This window comes from Camelus dromedarius, chromosome 1, assembly GCF_036321535.1.
Source record: "Camelus dromedarius isolate mCamDro1 chromosome 1, mCamDro1.pat, whole genome shotgun sequence".
NCBI classification, from domain to species: domain Eukaryota; kingdom Metazoa; phylum Chordata; class Mammalia; order Artiodactyla; family Camelidae; genus Camelus; species Camelus dromedarius.
The window spans coordinates 75,883,168-75,898,098 of record NC_087436.1 but is presented as its reverse complement, the minus strand read 5'-3'; the positions used below and the strand labels follow the sequence as shown (position 1 = coordinate 75,898,098).

The window sequence follows — 14,931 nt, the reverse complement described above, 5'->3', positions numbered from 1 at the left end:
CAGCAGGTCCTAGATATTACTATGCTAGATTCAACTGACAAAGCTGAAGTAAAGCAATTTTATGTTACTGATTTTACAGTTCACAAATTATTTCACTAAGACTGAATCTTTCTAGACTGAGAAAACAGACTATTTCGGGGGCAGTTGCAATTTTAAACTTTTTAATGTTAATTCTGACATCTCAAACAACTGCAGCACATGTTCTGATGGCCTTAGGAAAGAGCAAAGTGGGAAAGCCTTAACTCAAAAATGTTTGTGAATACCTCCTCCACCTCAGACTCCTCAGGCACCCATTAATACTCCAGCTGCCTCCAGAATATTAGAAGTCCCCTAGTCCCTTAAGCCTGCTCAAGGTCCCACTCCAAGCAAAGGCCAATGCTTGACGTGCACAGGAGCTAATTAAGCAGGCCACATGTAGTGGAAAGAGTGCTAAATTAAAGTCCTGGGACTTAAATTCTGCTCTCCATAACCAACACCAACAGTGTGACTTTTGGGTTTATCCCTTACTCTACTTTCTCATAGTTAAATAAGGGAACTAAAATTGGATAATTGCTACAATTATGGGAGATTTAATGACGCACTAGCATTTCAAAAGAAAGACTGTTAGTCCAACAACACCAAAGGCAGTTAATAGACTACTTGGGATATTCTCTGAAGGAAGCTGAGAAGGTCTTAGCCTTAATTCAGATTCCTGTACACAATCCATCACCCCATTCCTATATTTAGTCTTTCAAAATGCAAAACTCAGTAGAATTGACCTCAAAATATCCATAAAGACCCACCACAACCTTTTATACATGTAGCCTTTACTAAGAAAGACAGCCACTACTCTAAAGTGAGAACACATTTGAACCTTGATTCTGAAACAGCAGGTTCTCATGGCAGAAATTTGTGGGACATTAAAATAGTTACATCCAACTTTGAACACGATGGGTTCATATAGCACCTTGCAAACTCGCTTCCAATATTCCTTAGGGACAGGGTACTATTGGCAAAATGCCACACACAAACGCATTTTTTAAAATCCATGGATCGGCAACATTTCTTAAGTTCCCACTTCAGTGAACTGAAAAACATAAATCCTGTAACAGCTAGCTTCACTGGGTTTTTTAAAAATATATAACCATCAATTTGGATTGAGATCCTTAGAACTGTATAAATAATACTCTGCTAAAAGATGAAAAATTAACAAAGATTTAACAATCTAGGTAACCATTCACTAGGATTTGAACTAGGCTAGTTGGTAAACAAACAAAAAACCTATCTAGATCTACATTGCTGCACTGCAACGCCGGTTAACTATCTTACAAACTTCTGTTATTGATCACAAAAGAGACCATTAAAAGCCTATGCACAGCTGAGCACACACACATCCAACTTCTGGAAAAATAACTCAAAACACATGTCCTACTGAGCATGAGTCAGTGGCATCATTTTTTTGTACACAAAGAATAGACCATTAACATTCAGTAGGAGAGATTCTGCTATGTAGGCCAGAGACTGAGAAAGTGGGTCATGGCCAGTGATGCGTAATCCCACTCCCTAGAAAAACAGTCCTGACAACACTCATTAAATAAAATATTTTACTGTATCATGTGTAAGTCATTTCAGTACTAATACCTTAATGACTCCAGAATGAAAAGTAAAATTTAGACTAACCACCAACCATCTCATTTAAAAGACAATACTTAGGTATGGAAAAAAGCTCTAGTCAGCCCTAACAATGGCCCAGCCATAAAAATTTTTTAAAAGAATAAAAATTTTAAAATAAGAATTAAGGAAAATACATAAATGCAGCAATTAGGCAAGGGAAGTGGAGTCTTGGAAACCTCTCTTCCAGGGTACCAAAGAAGAAACACAAGATGTTGAGGGTGATAATGATTACTTACTAACAAAACTACATAAAGACTTTGTTTGCTACCCTCTGGTCTATTATGCTAGACTTAACAAATTCTTTGATCTATAAAAAATTTCAGTGTTTCTCTACCTGGAAAATGAGCACCCCCAATAACATACAGACTAGTTAGAGGGGTCCCCCAAAGTAATGATCATGTGTTTCCTTCACCCAAAGCATTAAGGAGATGAGATCCCCTTCTTGTTAACCTCTCATTCTCTTAGACACTGGCTGTTGCATCACACCTTGGTACTACCAGCCACTCTAGAGAAAGTCACAGCCACTTGACCATTTCCATACTATTACTTCCTTAAGATTAGGTACTCAGAGCACATCTGCAGCTTGCTCTCTTTGTCCCACAGAAGTGAGATTCTTAAAGATGACCCGGGTCAAGGGAGCTTCGACTAGAATATTTCTGAGAATCATACCAAATAAGAGGAATAATGCAGTACCCACAAAACAAATATGTACTATTTGTGTAATCATAACAGAAACAGAGCAGGCTAAGAATCCAAAAATAAATTTGGTCATTTTTTTAATCCATCTATGTAATGTTATACCTACATTATTATCAAATATCTCTATCTACTTATTTTACTTTCTATAAAGGGACATACCTTAAAAAACAGGGCCAATCTGCTCCTAAATGTCAACTGAACAAATACTGTTTTGGATTTGACAAATACTGTTGTTATACAATTGATTTACAGTAAATTTTTACAGGTCTTCTGACTGCTTTTCAAGTCAAGAACTCAATCACTTACAAATGTACTGAGTACCTATCGTAAGTACAGCACTGCAAGAGATAAAAGATGCGTGTAAGCCAAATCTTAAAGGAGCTCTTAATCTTACAGGAAACTTTTTATTAGACATTTTATTGTACGAGAACAAAGCTATGCAAAACAAGTGCAATACGAGCAACAGTTGCTACACAGGGCATCAAGGGAAGGTGTAATTACACTCATTTGGGTGCAAATGGGGTTTCACGAAAAAATAAAGATTGCAAAAAAGTAACTGTATTTTAACTGCATGCTGCAAGACTCCATTTCAACAGAATTGGGGAGGCAGGTGTCTGCATTCCAGGCAATGGTAATAATATAAATTGAAAAATAGGAATGAGAAAGTATGAGAGAAGTGCAGAAAATATCAAGTACATGTGCAGCAATAATACACACCTAACTAAGGTTACCATGAGAGATGAAGGCTAGAGAGGGGCTTGGAGTCACATTACAGAGGACCTTGAATCCCAGAGGAATGAGTTTGTACTTCAGAAGTCCACTTCAGGAAGAATAAATTGGAGGGAATACAAAAGCAGATTTCATGAATAAAGAGCCTGAGAGGAAAAGTCCACATGAGAACATAATTCTCTAAGAAGTAATAGGGACCCAAACTACACCTGACAGCACTAGAAACAAAAAGTAACTAATTCCTCACACATGTCATGGCTAAACTTTCTATCCATAAACTCAGTCAGAGAAAGTTTACCATAACCCTTCCTCACATATTCTTTACAAATAAAAATGTAAAAAATGACAACATTTACTTCCAGATACCCTCCTAAATACATATATTACCAATGAGTCACTTGGAGAATGAACCCAAATTATTAAAATGCCAAAAACAGCAACTAAGGTGGCACATCCTTTGAAACAAACAGCACTCTGAAATGCCACACAATTTTATTTGATCTCCTATCTCAAGGATACCACATAAGGCAACTTCTTAGAAAAGGCATTTTCCCAATGATTAAGAAACAATTTTATATCATGGGATAAAAAATAAATTGCTCTCCTATGTTGAAGTTTGCCAAAGAACTCAAATGCATGATAATCAAACAATCTTTTCACTATGGTCTCAATCCTAAAATTGTTCATCATTACCCCTCCTTTCCCATGCTCCCCTCTTATCAGCTGGAGAAGTAAGAATCAGTTACACAGACAGAATCAGAGAATGCTAAAATCGGAAAAAGATGTTACAGATTCATCTTTACCCACTTCATTTTTTTTCTTGAGGAAACTGAGGTCAAATGTCATAAAGTGAGTTAGTGGCATTAATTGGGATTAGCAGCTAGTCCAATTTCCTTGTTTTTTTGTTTGTTTTTTTTTAATAGTTGCCTCCAAGAAGGCATCATTTCAAAACTTAATAAAATGTTAAAATAGGAAAACTAGTAGCAAGAATTGTTTCACATTTTAAAATAATATCCATTGCAAAATGCCTCTCCTAAACGCTACATCCAAACTATGCTCTTAGTGTTATTGGAATTCTACAAGACTAGGACAAACCCAAAATTCCAAAAACAAAGTCCCTCTGTGGAAAGGCCCAACAACCACTTTCCTGCAGAAAGACTCGAAACTTAGCAGAAATGTGCTGACTGATGTCATTTGTAAAGATGATACACACAGAGAATCTCCAAATTAACTAAGTGCCCAACTATTTAAAACAGCTCAGTCATTAACCACTCAACTTCCCAACTCAGTCCCCTAAAAATAGTGGCTTGTGGGTACATGAATGGTTCACCAGATGGATGCAGAATAAAAGCAAGGAATGAGCAGTCTCAAGCCCCTGCATATGAAACCTTATGCAGCTTTGAAATTGCCATTCAGACTCAATTTCAAAATTCCACATCAAGGCTTTAATCATTTTGATAGCTACCAAATGTTTTCTAAAAAATGTATACGCTCTAGTTTAAGTTTTGACAAAAAAAAAAAAAAACCACAGGAGGGAAGGGGTGAAAGAGAAACCCAGATAATATACAAGATCAGTAAAGAACGTCAAAGATCAGGAATCCATGTAAGGATGGACATCAATTCTGCCTTCTATCTTCCTTAATACTAACAACATCAATTTTCTGTTTTTCCCTCCTGTGGAACCCATAATGGAAAGCCACTAAAAAACATTAATTTATTTCCATTATTTTTTAATGACCAAAGACAACCTCTCCAATTGGCTCAGCATGAAAATGTCAGCCCTAACCACACAAAGTTGACTACAGCTAAAAGCAAAGCAATTTGACATATTAGTGCAATTTAGCACCTTTACTGGAGATAAATGTATAGTTTCCATTACGTATTTTTGAAATATTCAAAACTGGGAATTGTTTTACTATTAATATTTTGTCCTTGAATAAAACTGCCATCTCTAGAGAAAGTGTATCAGCAGACAATCAAAATTACATCCTAGGAGCTATCCCTACAATGATAACATAAACAACCCAAAAGAGAAGTTATGTGTTAATTAGATTCTACATAATATCCTCTGCTGTAAATTACTTTCATATTATTGTAAAAGCATATGCTTATATCAAGATCAAACTTCTGTAAGCCTGATTGAAATTTTAAAATGATATGTGGCTGTCATATAATAATTACCTAATCAAAACAATTACGATATTTTACAAACATAAATGTGATACTGAATTCAGGATAAATGTAATACCTAATATAAAAGCCAGTTACCATAAGGCCAGAGTCAGATTTCACTGAAAGCTTATAACCAAATCTGAACTTAATACTGACCCATATTTACTGAGAGATTTGGCATGCACTGTTAGGTACTGTCACACGTTATCTTGTTAATATCACACATTATTCATCTTCATAATAGATAATAACTCCGTGTTATAGAAAAGGAAACAATGTTTCCTGATAGTTTAATTCAACCATAACAAAAAATTGCTAGACAGGAATTAAGGATACAGAGATAAACAAGACTGTGCTGAAAAAGTTCATCATCCAAAAAGGCTTTCAAAATCAACTGTAGAATAGAAAACAATTTCAGAATTGCATGTAAAAATACTTTTCATTTAACTCGGCCACCCTTGCTAAATAAAGAAAAATATAATGCCAATAGAGAAAGAAAACTTAAGGGGGCAGCCACGTTATTCTTTCTTTGCTGTTTCAAGGAAGCTAACTGAAATGGCACTTCGCCTTCAACAAACTTTTGTCTTCAAACTTTGTGTTCACCAAAGTACAAATCAATGTCTCCAGGCCCCCGCAGAAGACCTCTGAGGGGAAAAGAATTAAAGAACCCTCCATTGGTGCTTCTTAATTTGCTAATTAGTTCTTGAATTCTATTAAAGTATTCTCTGCCTTAAAAGAAAAAAAAAAGATTCAAAAATCATTTCCTTCGAAAAATGCTGAATGTCCGTGATATGTGAGGCAATTTTTGTGACACAAAAAGCAATTAAGACAGAGTCCTTCTAGCCTCAAGAATTTTACTATCTGCTAGAGGCGTTGAGACAGGAACAATAATTAATCACCTTAGCGTTTCCAAGTGCTTGCATAACTGTATCTCAAGACAAAAGATTAAAGGTGATAAGGGGGTAAAAAGCAAATAGCTACAAATGTCCACAGGAAGAAGGGAGTGATGTAAACAGCAGTTAGGAAGCTAGAATCAGACAGGCAAAGGCAGAGTGAGAGGCAAACACAAGGCTCAGTCACAGAACAAGGAGGAGAGAAGCACACTGTGGATGGAGCCAAGAGTATTCTCAGGAAACAACTACAGCAAAGATTTAGAAGGTAGGTTAAGGATCCTAAAAAATGGATCAAGTAAGATGACTTCTCAGCGACTGTTTGCTCCTTCCCCTTCATGCCTGAGTCTCCAGGCATCAGATTTTCCTGGTATTCCTTATGACTCTCGGCAGCTCCCTTTGAGTCTCTGCCTACTCTAAATCACCAGTTCTCAAGGTATCGTTCCTGAACCAGTAGTGTGTGCATTGATGAGCAAGCTGGCAGACATGCAAATTATGGGCTCCGCCCAGACATACAAAATCAACTTTGGAGGTTGGGCTCAGCAATCTGTGTTTTACCAAGCCCCAGCAATCTGTGGTTTACCACAGCCTCCAATAAATGATTCTGATGAACTCTAATGTTTGAGATCAATGTTCCCAGGAGTCATTCATGAGCGCCTTATCATTCTCATTCAACACTCTCTCCCTATATTCAACCCCTCCCAAGGATGAAAATAACAGCCAAATGCTCACTGATCAGAAATACCTGACTCTAAAGGTACCCAAACACCTTTGCTGAGCTCCACACCATCTATTAAACTTCCCACTTGACATTTATTTCCTCCCAGTTACCTCAGCTAAACAGGTCTGGAATTACAGGATATCCTCCCAACCCACCCCCTCAAAAATGTGTTCCTTCTTTACTCTTCCCCATCTCAGTAAATGGCACCACCATCCAAGAGTTGCATAAGGAAGTCATTCTTCACACTTCCTACAACACTCCCTTTCCTATCCAGTTCACCAACAGGTCTCCTCATTTAAGCATGAATAACACTGGTCTCCATCCCCACAGCCACCATCTTAACTAATCACCTAATCTGTATGCCTGTCAGTCTCGAGCAACACCATGACCTGACGAAAATATAAATCAGAGCATGTTACAGCCCTAATTTAAATCCTTCAGTAGCTTCCTGCTGCACTTTCAGATAAAAATCTAAAATCCCCAACATGGCATACAAAGCCTGGGATCCCGATCATCTCCCCAAAATCATCTTGAGTCCTGCTTCCATGGGATTCACTCACTATAGCCCATAGCTATGGACAGACTTCAGTTCCTGAAATTCTCCCCTACACAGGAACTTACTTCTTCATGACATACTTCACACCACCCCATTTTCACACCTCTGCCTTTACTGAACTTTTCTCATACTTTAGATCCCTATTAAAATGTCCAAAAAAATACTTCATCTTCCAATATAAAACAAAATCAGTTATCCTCTCATAAAACCCTGTGCTTTAGTTTCATGACAATTATCAAAATTGTTAACTATATTAACCTGATTATTCTTGTTTGTTTAATATTTATCTTCTACATGAGACTGTGAGTTCTATGAGGTCAGAGAAATATGTTTGTTTTCCACTGTATATATATATAGCACCTAGTACAGAGCCAGGCATAAAAAAAAGGCATTTAATAAATAGTTATGGAATAGTAACAGTTGTCAATATCTTTGTCAAATCCTCCACTTCTGCTCACTCTAATTTCTCGGGAACTTTAGCTTATAAGTTACTGGGTTGCCACAGATAATTTCTGCAAATGAGATACCGTGTTTAAATAACCCATGTTCCTACTGATTTATATTGCAAGCTCAGATGTACTTTACTACCTCCCTATAAAATTAACAATGAGAATTAACTAACTCTTAGCATAAATTCACCCTACTCTAAGCAGTTAACTCTGAGCTACTGAGCAACTTGTACAGAACTCTGCAGCTAATTCCTGGCCTCCAATTACTGACAATGCCTACAACCCCTACGTCCATGTCAGAAAGTCCTAGCGACCCATTCATATTCAAAATACCATTCCTATCCAGCGCCATCATTTCATGATTAGATTATATCAACACACTGTGCTGTGTGCCAGAAATTGACACATTGTAACTGAGTACTTCAATTAAAAATAAAAAAGATTATGTCAACAAATTATGGATAGTGTCCCAGTCTCTATGCTCCCCATTTAAGTTCATTTTTCACCAGACACTTAGGGGCAAAAGTCTACTCAAGAGCCCACTCTTCCCATCATCAATCAATATTAAATTCCCGTGACTAGCACTGAAGGCCTACGGATGTATGTGATCCAAAAACCAGTCCTTTGCTTTAACTTGGAAGGTTACATTGAATTATATGTGCTTGACAAACTGACACTGTTTCAAGCTAAAATTTACATATAGCTCTACCTCAATTCTACAACCCAAAGCTGGATTTGCACTCCTGAAACTGGACTGTTTTTGAGGAGAACTATGAAAACACCCCACTGATATATCAGTCCTTTAAACTTTGAGCAGGAACTAAGAAGGTGCAAGTTGTCAGCATTTTCAAATATATAAATACTTAACTAGAAAGAGATTATGACACAAAGCATACAATATTTCAGAGAGGAAACTATTCCAACAGTTTAGTTATAACATACGGTTTTTTAAAAATTAAATATATATAATTTACATACATACATGTGCATGTATATATATACACATATACATACATACCTATACCTGTATGTACACACACACAGTGGATCCTCATTATGTGGGGAGTTATTTGTAAATCTGCTTACTTGCTAAAATTTATTTGTATCCCCGAAAGCAATACAATATCCCCAAATCAATACAATGGCATTTTTACAGTCATTTACAGACATGTGCATAGTGATGAAAATTTTGAGGAGGCCAGCTGGGATCAATGAGGTATTGCTCTGCCTTCTTGTTTCAGCTCTCATCCTGTAAGCAAGCACCCATTTCAAGGTCTATGTAGTGTTACGTTTTTCTCATTTTTGTGGTTTTTATTGGTGATTTTGTTGTTTAAAATGCTCCCCAAGGATACTGCCGAAGTGTTGTCTATGTAGTGTTTCTAAGCACAAGAAGGCTACAATTTTTCCTTTACAGAGGAAATACGTGTATTAGATAAGCTTCATTTAGGCAGAGTTACAGTACTACTGGCCATGAGTTCAGTGTTAATGAGTCAACAATATATATTAAACAAGGCGTCTATAAACAGAAACACACATAAAACAAGGTACCTTATTGACTGGTTGACAAAAATGTTGTGAAAAGAGGCTTGCTGTATCCTAACACTGTATTTCCCCTAAGAGAAATGACTCAGTATTTGCTAAATCACCGTTCACTACTGGGAATAATGAGAATCAAATACGTATATGGAGGTGTGGGGAGACAGCACTCACACCAGGTTTACTGAAGACTCAAAGACACTGCAGAGGTCATCCTGGGCAAGCTGCCTGTGTTTGCAGTAGCATGGAGAAAACACCTCAGAACATAGCATCTACAGAGCCTCGGCTCTAGTTAAACAACGCAGACATAAAGCAAAAATGTAAAATCTACTAAGTTTGTTTTTTGATCTGGCTTTGCTTCTACTCCTTTTGCTACACCCTCTCCCCAGTTCAGGAAATCTGAACTTTAGTATTTTTTTCAGAAGCATTTGCTCTAATCTTACAATCGGGCAAATGTATCTGTAAATTACTGAATGACTTCTTGAATGTAAACTATACTTGTGCTTAAACATCTTGTCTAAACTGTGACATTACTCATCTGGAAAGAAGAGGGGATATTAAGCACCTAAAATAACAATATGTCAAGATCAAAAAGTAAACTGAATATAGTTAATTCCGATTGTGTGCATGCTGAAGAGAAGACACACACAAGTGAACAAAGCGAGGCTCAGGCTTCCCAGGGAAGTTTAAAGCCTAGTTCCAGGATCTGGGGTGTTGGGTGGGGAAGTACCATCTTCCAAAAGGGTTTGTTCAACCTTCCTCTTAACACTTGATTATGGATTTTTCCAAGAGAAATGACAAATTTATGGCACAAGTCAGTGGAACACTCTAACAGTGACATGAGTGACTGAATGAAAATTTTTGAGTGAGCGCTCCCCTTTTGAAATTCATTTTTATTTTCATTTTCCAAAATTATTTTCTATTACAAATTGTGTGCTTAAGGTAATAATAGGACATGCTTGGTCCTATTAGCAGTTGTAGAAATCCAAACCCAAAGTCTAGACTGATGAAATGTCAATGATTTCCTTCTATTAAATAAAAGGCCCGTCAGGGATTTAGTGAAATGAACTGAGTCTAATATTACTCAAGCCACACTTCAACTAGTTACTACAACAACTCAAAGACAGAAGTACAGCATGTGCGTTAATAGCCACATCTTCTTAAAACTTACTACTCAATCTAAACCAACACTTGAAACTCATGTAATAATAAAGAGCTAGGAAATTTTACAGCATAGTAAATCTGTCTATCAACACCAATTACTATACATTCATTGTTTGAAAAGCTAAAGATCCTCCTTCCACCTCTCTTAAGGTTCAGCTAGGTTCATTATTAGGGGCAATGGCCGGCAAAACAAAGACATCCGTCCCTGAATAATTCAAGATTTCTTTCTCTTTAGAATACTTCATAGACAAGAACATTCAGGATTTTCTCTTGTACTAATCTGCTATTGTTTATGGCATTTCAAAAAACACAAGCGGACTCTCAGTCTACTGTCTTCAAACCAAATCAACAGCTGACTCTCAGAGAACCAAAACTACTGTCTTCGCACTTAAAAGGGCTCCTTATTTCTTATGACTTTTTCAAAGTATTTACTTTGTAACACCATTCTGCAATTAAAAACTCAAAAGTCAATGAAGTATGCAATAAAACAAGAGAGCATCTCCTACAAGCCAATTATACAAGAAATACAAAATTCAAGTGGAGGATTTTTTTTAATGGAGTAAACTTTTTTGAAGCAGACTTGCAACTGCTGACATAGCCTGGTAAAGATAATGAAGGACTGAGCACAAAACTTCCCAAAAGAAAGTTAACCCGCTTTCCTAGCGCCTCTTAAAGTACTATCAAAGCGACATACTGAAGGGGTATGACTAGCACCTTGTCTTTTAGAGAAGATTCTAAATAACAAAGGTAAGTGGATTTCAAGTTCACCTACCCCCCCCCCCAAGCAACCTGCTAACTGAATCTGGGGCAAAGTATCACCTCCATCATGCGCGCACACAGAAATAAATTGTTTTTCAAACTGATGAGTGTGCAAGAGCAAACCCCGGGTTAACACCAAGGGTCGCAGGGTCCCGTGCCCTGCGGAGCGGGTTGGGAGGCCAACGAATGACACCCGCCTGAGCCACCGCTGGGAGAGAAGAGCCCCAATCGTGCTCGATCTGACCCTCTCATGAGTCACTTGTCCAAGCCTGACACCACAGCACTCGCTAAGACGTTTTCTATGTATTTCCTTGCATCAAGAAGGGCTGAAAATGACTTAAACTAGTAAGGAAAGAATTGTGCACCGGAGCTGCCAGCGGCGAGAAAAGCCGGCTTAAGAGCCCCCGCTGGCTGGGCGGAGCAGGCAGAAGGGGGAAGAAGAGTTAGCCTAGAGGGCGAGGAGAGAAGCGGGTGAGAACCGGGAGAAGCTACCACCACACCCCAGCCCTCCCTCACCTGCCTGCCCGAGCCTCCCCGGGCGCCCGTACCTTCGGCCAGCGACTCCTCCAGGGTGACCTGGTAGCGGCCGACCGCGAACACCCGGACCCCAACGGACGAGCTACCGGAGCCGGAGCCGACCCCGGCCCCGCCGGCCCCGCCACCAGCCGCTCCTCCGCCGCCGCCGCCGCCGCCGCCGCCGCCGCCCTCCGACTTGGGCATTCGAGAGAACTTCTTCATGGTCCCGCCGGCGCGCTGGAGGGCGCGGGGAGCGCGCGAGGGCGAGCGAGAGGGAGAGTGGCCGGCCCGGCGCGCGGCCGGGCGTCCGCGAGAGGTCGCCGCCCCTCGCCCGTCCGAGGGTCCGTGCGCGCTGCGGCCCGCCGAGCCTCACATTCCGCGCCCCCGAGCGCACTTCCCCGGCCCCTCCGCCCGCTCCGCGGCTCCGCTGCAGCTGCCCGGCTCCCGCAGAGGGCGGCGAGGAGGGCGGGGACGGGGCGGGGCGCGAGGGGGCGGGCCCGAGTGAGGGGGCGACGCCGCCGCCTCCGCCAGTGCCCCGGGCGCCCTCGCCGCCTCCCTAAACGCCCGGAGCGCGAGCCCCGGAGGAGGGCGCGAGAGAGGGAGATGGGGAAGGGGGCGGGGCGGCCGGGCCCTCCGGGGAGTGGGCTGGATCCCGGGCTGCACAACCTCTGGACCGCAGCCCGCAGCACGGCCAGCGCCCCAGCCGAACCAGTGCCGCCCGCCACTCGCGGCCGTTGGCGGCGCGGCGCCCCTGCCAACCGGTCGCCGAGGCCGGGGGCCCTGCGCAGGCGCGGTGCCTGCGCCGCCGGAAGTGACGGTTCCGGCTCTTGTCACGTGGAGAAGGGGACGGGGGAGGTGATGGTGGGGGTTGGGGGCGAGGGTGAGGTCCAGAGCCCCGGGTTTGGGGTCCCGGCCCAGAGGCTTCAAGCCTGGCTTGTCGGGTCCGGGCTTCGATCAGGGAGGTAACCCAGGGGCTGGTTTTGGCGCTGGCCGTGCGGCGAGGTCTGTCACGGCTAGCAGTTGGTATGTCACTTTGAGGGCTTAAAAATGCCACCGACAACTTTACCCCCGTTAAGGAACTTCTTGCTGCATTTCTAAGCCGCTTTTCCAGACCACCTCCCCTGAGAATCTTCTTCCGCTCGCCCACCCCCGAGCGTGGGAGGTGGGAGCAGCGCGGAACTAGAGCGGATTCCAGTAACCCGACTTCTAAAGCTGTGGTGTCGCACTCTGTAACAGACGCCGGTGCTAGGAAGCGTTTTGCGGTTTATAAATTACTTAGGAGTACTTTCAAAATCTCGTGTGTGCTGTGCAACAGCCCCGTGAACTGTTCAGAACAGGTACTAAGTCTGTTTAGAGACCTTTCATCACCTTTGTCCAAGAGAGCTTAACGGACTCGCCCAAGGTCACATGGCTGGCTTGTGGCAGAGCTACAACTTCAAGGGCCATCCTTTGATACTTAGTTTCGTACTTGGGGCCATTCTGGAAAAGGCTAGCGTCAGATCGTTGAAAAACGCAGACTTAGGACTGTGTAGGACTGCTTGGAAGCAAAACCAGCCATTGGTTTCGCCCACTCCTTTAACGAAGAGACTTAACCCATTTGGGAAAAGGAAGGGGAAAAAAAACGCATTGCATCCATTTCATAAACTGCAGGAATCTCAGTGCCTGCGGGGTGAGGCAGGCAACGTGAACGTGGTGTAAGACTTAAGAACGGTTAAGAATGGAAAATAATAGAATATGTGTAAAGAGAGCAGCTGATTCTCAAATCCAGCCTGCTTTTTCCACGTATGAATACAGGCCCACTGTGGCCAGAGGTTCCAGTTTCTTAAGAGAAGCCAGAAATCTGGAATTTTTTTTTTCCTAATACGGCATTTCCCAAATTTTGTAAGTGTAGGCCAAATAAATCGTGCCTGCAGGACTTCAGTGTGCACCTTTTATGAAAGTAGATGAATGTGGTTCTATCCCAACTCCTATTTATTTATCCAACTTTTTATGAGATACAGGCAGAAACATTAGAAAATGTACTTAAGGCAAAAGCTTAGGGCTTAAAATCCTGCATTTTTTCTTCCCGCCTGCTATTTCAAGAGAAGCTATTTCTGCCAACGTTGAAACAGTGCTCTGGATATAGGCATTTTTTTGCTGCATAACCCACTAAGCTAAAACTCTTCATCCAGAGACCTGACCTTTAAAGTACATTCCAGCTCAATGGATGTCAGATTCTGTTAGATAATTGATGTGGTGTGACAATTGGGGATTTCCATTTGGAAATAAGCTGACCCTTCTTCTTACTGTGGGGATTCACTGTGGAGTCTTATTCCTACAACATTAGAATTACATTTTTCAAGCAGAAAAACTGAGAAATTTAGTCACTTCATACAATTCAAAACTACTATCAGCCTAATACAACTTCATTTGATGACAACACAAGAGTAAATAATGTCCTATGATCAGTGTGGGAGCAAATTTACCACAATAGCTGTGGTTTAAAAAAAATTACTTCTCTGTACTCCTATAACCTGAGTTCTGTTATGGAAGTTGATCATTTGTTTAAGGCATACACCTCCTCTCAAAAATTTTGGGTAACGTTAAGCAGTGTGTTCTTTAATTTTTCACCGGACAATAAAATTTGGATTTGTGTGATCTTCTCAAAATGTTAACATCACAATACTCTGTGACAAACATATTACTAATAAGAATGCAAAAACATTGTGTTACTAATAACAGGAATGCCAAGCATTTACACTAATTACCCAAAGATGTTGCTATTACCTGTCAGACTGTATCCTTCTAGCCACTTGGTGAGTTAAAATTGACTGTCCTTAAACCATTTTTTACGCAGAAAATGCGATACTAATCAGTGGAAAAACTATATTGACAATTCTAGTCTTTTGGTTTGGGCTCATTATACCATGGCTATGTAAGAACATTCACTTTGGCTTCCTATTGGAAAATAAAATCTCTAGGAAAAAAATGTGGATAATGTACATTCTGACCATCTTAAACACTGTCATTGAGGTGACTTATAATAAGAACACAGATATAGAATAGTTTAATAGAGGTAAAAGATTAAAATTACATTTCAGGGCTTTT

The 14,931-nt window shown here is 40.7% G+C and overlaps 1 protein-coding gene across 2 annotated transcripts in view; it reads right to left on the bottom strand.

Annotated features, from left to right (window-relative positions):
* The window catches only part of BMP2K (BMP2 inducible kinase), a 119,432-nt gene extending 107,157 nt beyond the window's left edge, over positions 1-12,275 (bottom strand). Inside the window, exon 1 of one of the 2 annotated variants that reach the window (XM_010983316.3) lies at positions 11,877-12,275. In XM_010983316.3, coding sequence (XP_010981618.3) covers positions 11,877-12,066 — 190 coding nt within the window. In that variant the 5' untranslated portion in view covers positions 12,067-12,275. The remainder of the gene's footprint in view (positions 1-11,876) is intronic. The other variant, XM_064485663.1, reaches the window with a different exon arrangement.
* Between the last annotated feature and the right edge of the window lie 2,656 nt (positions 12,276-14,931).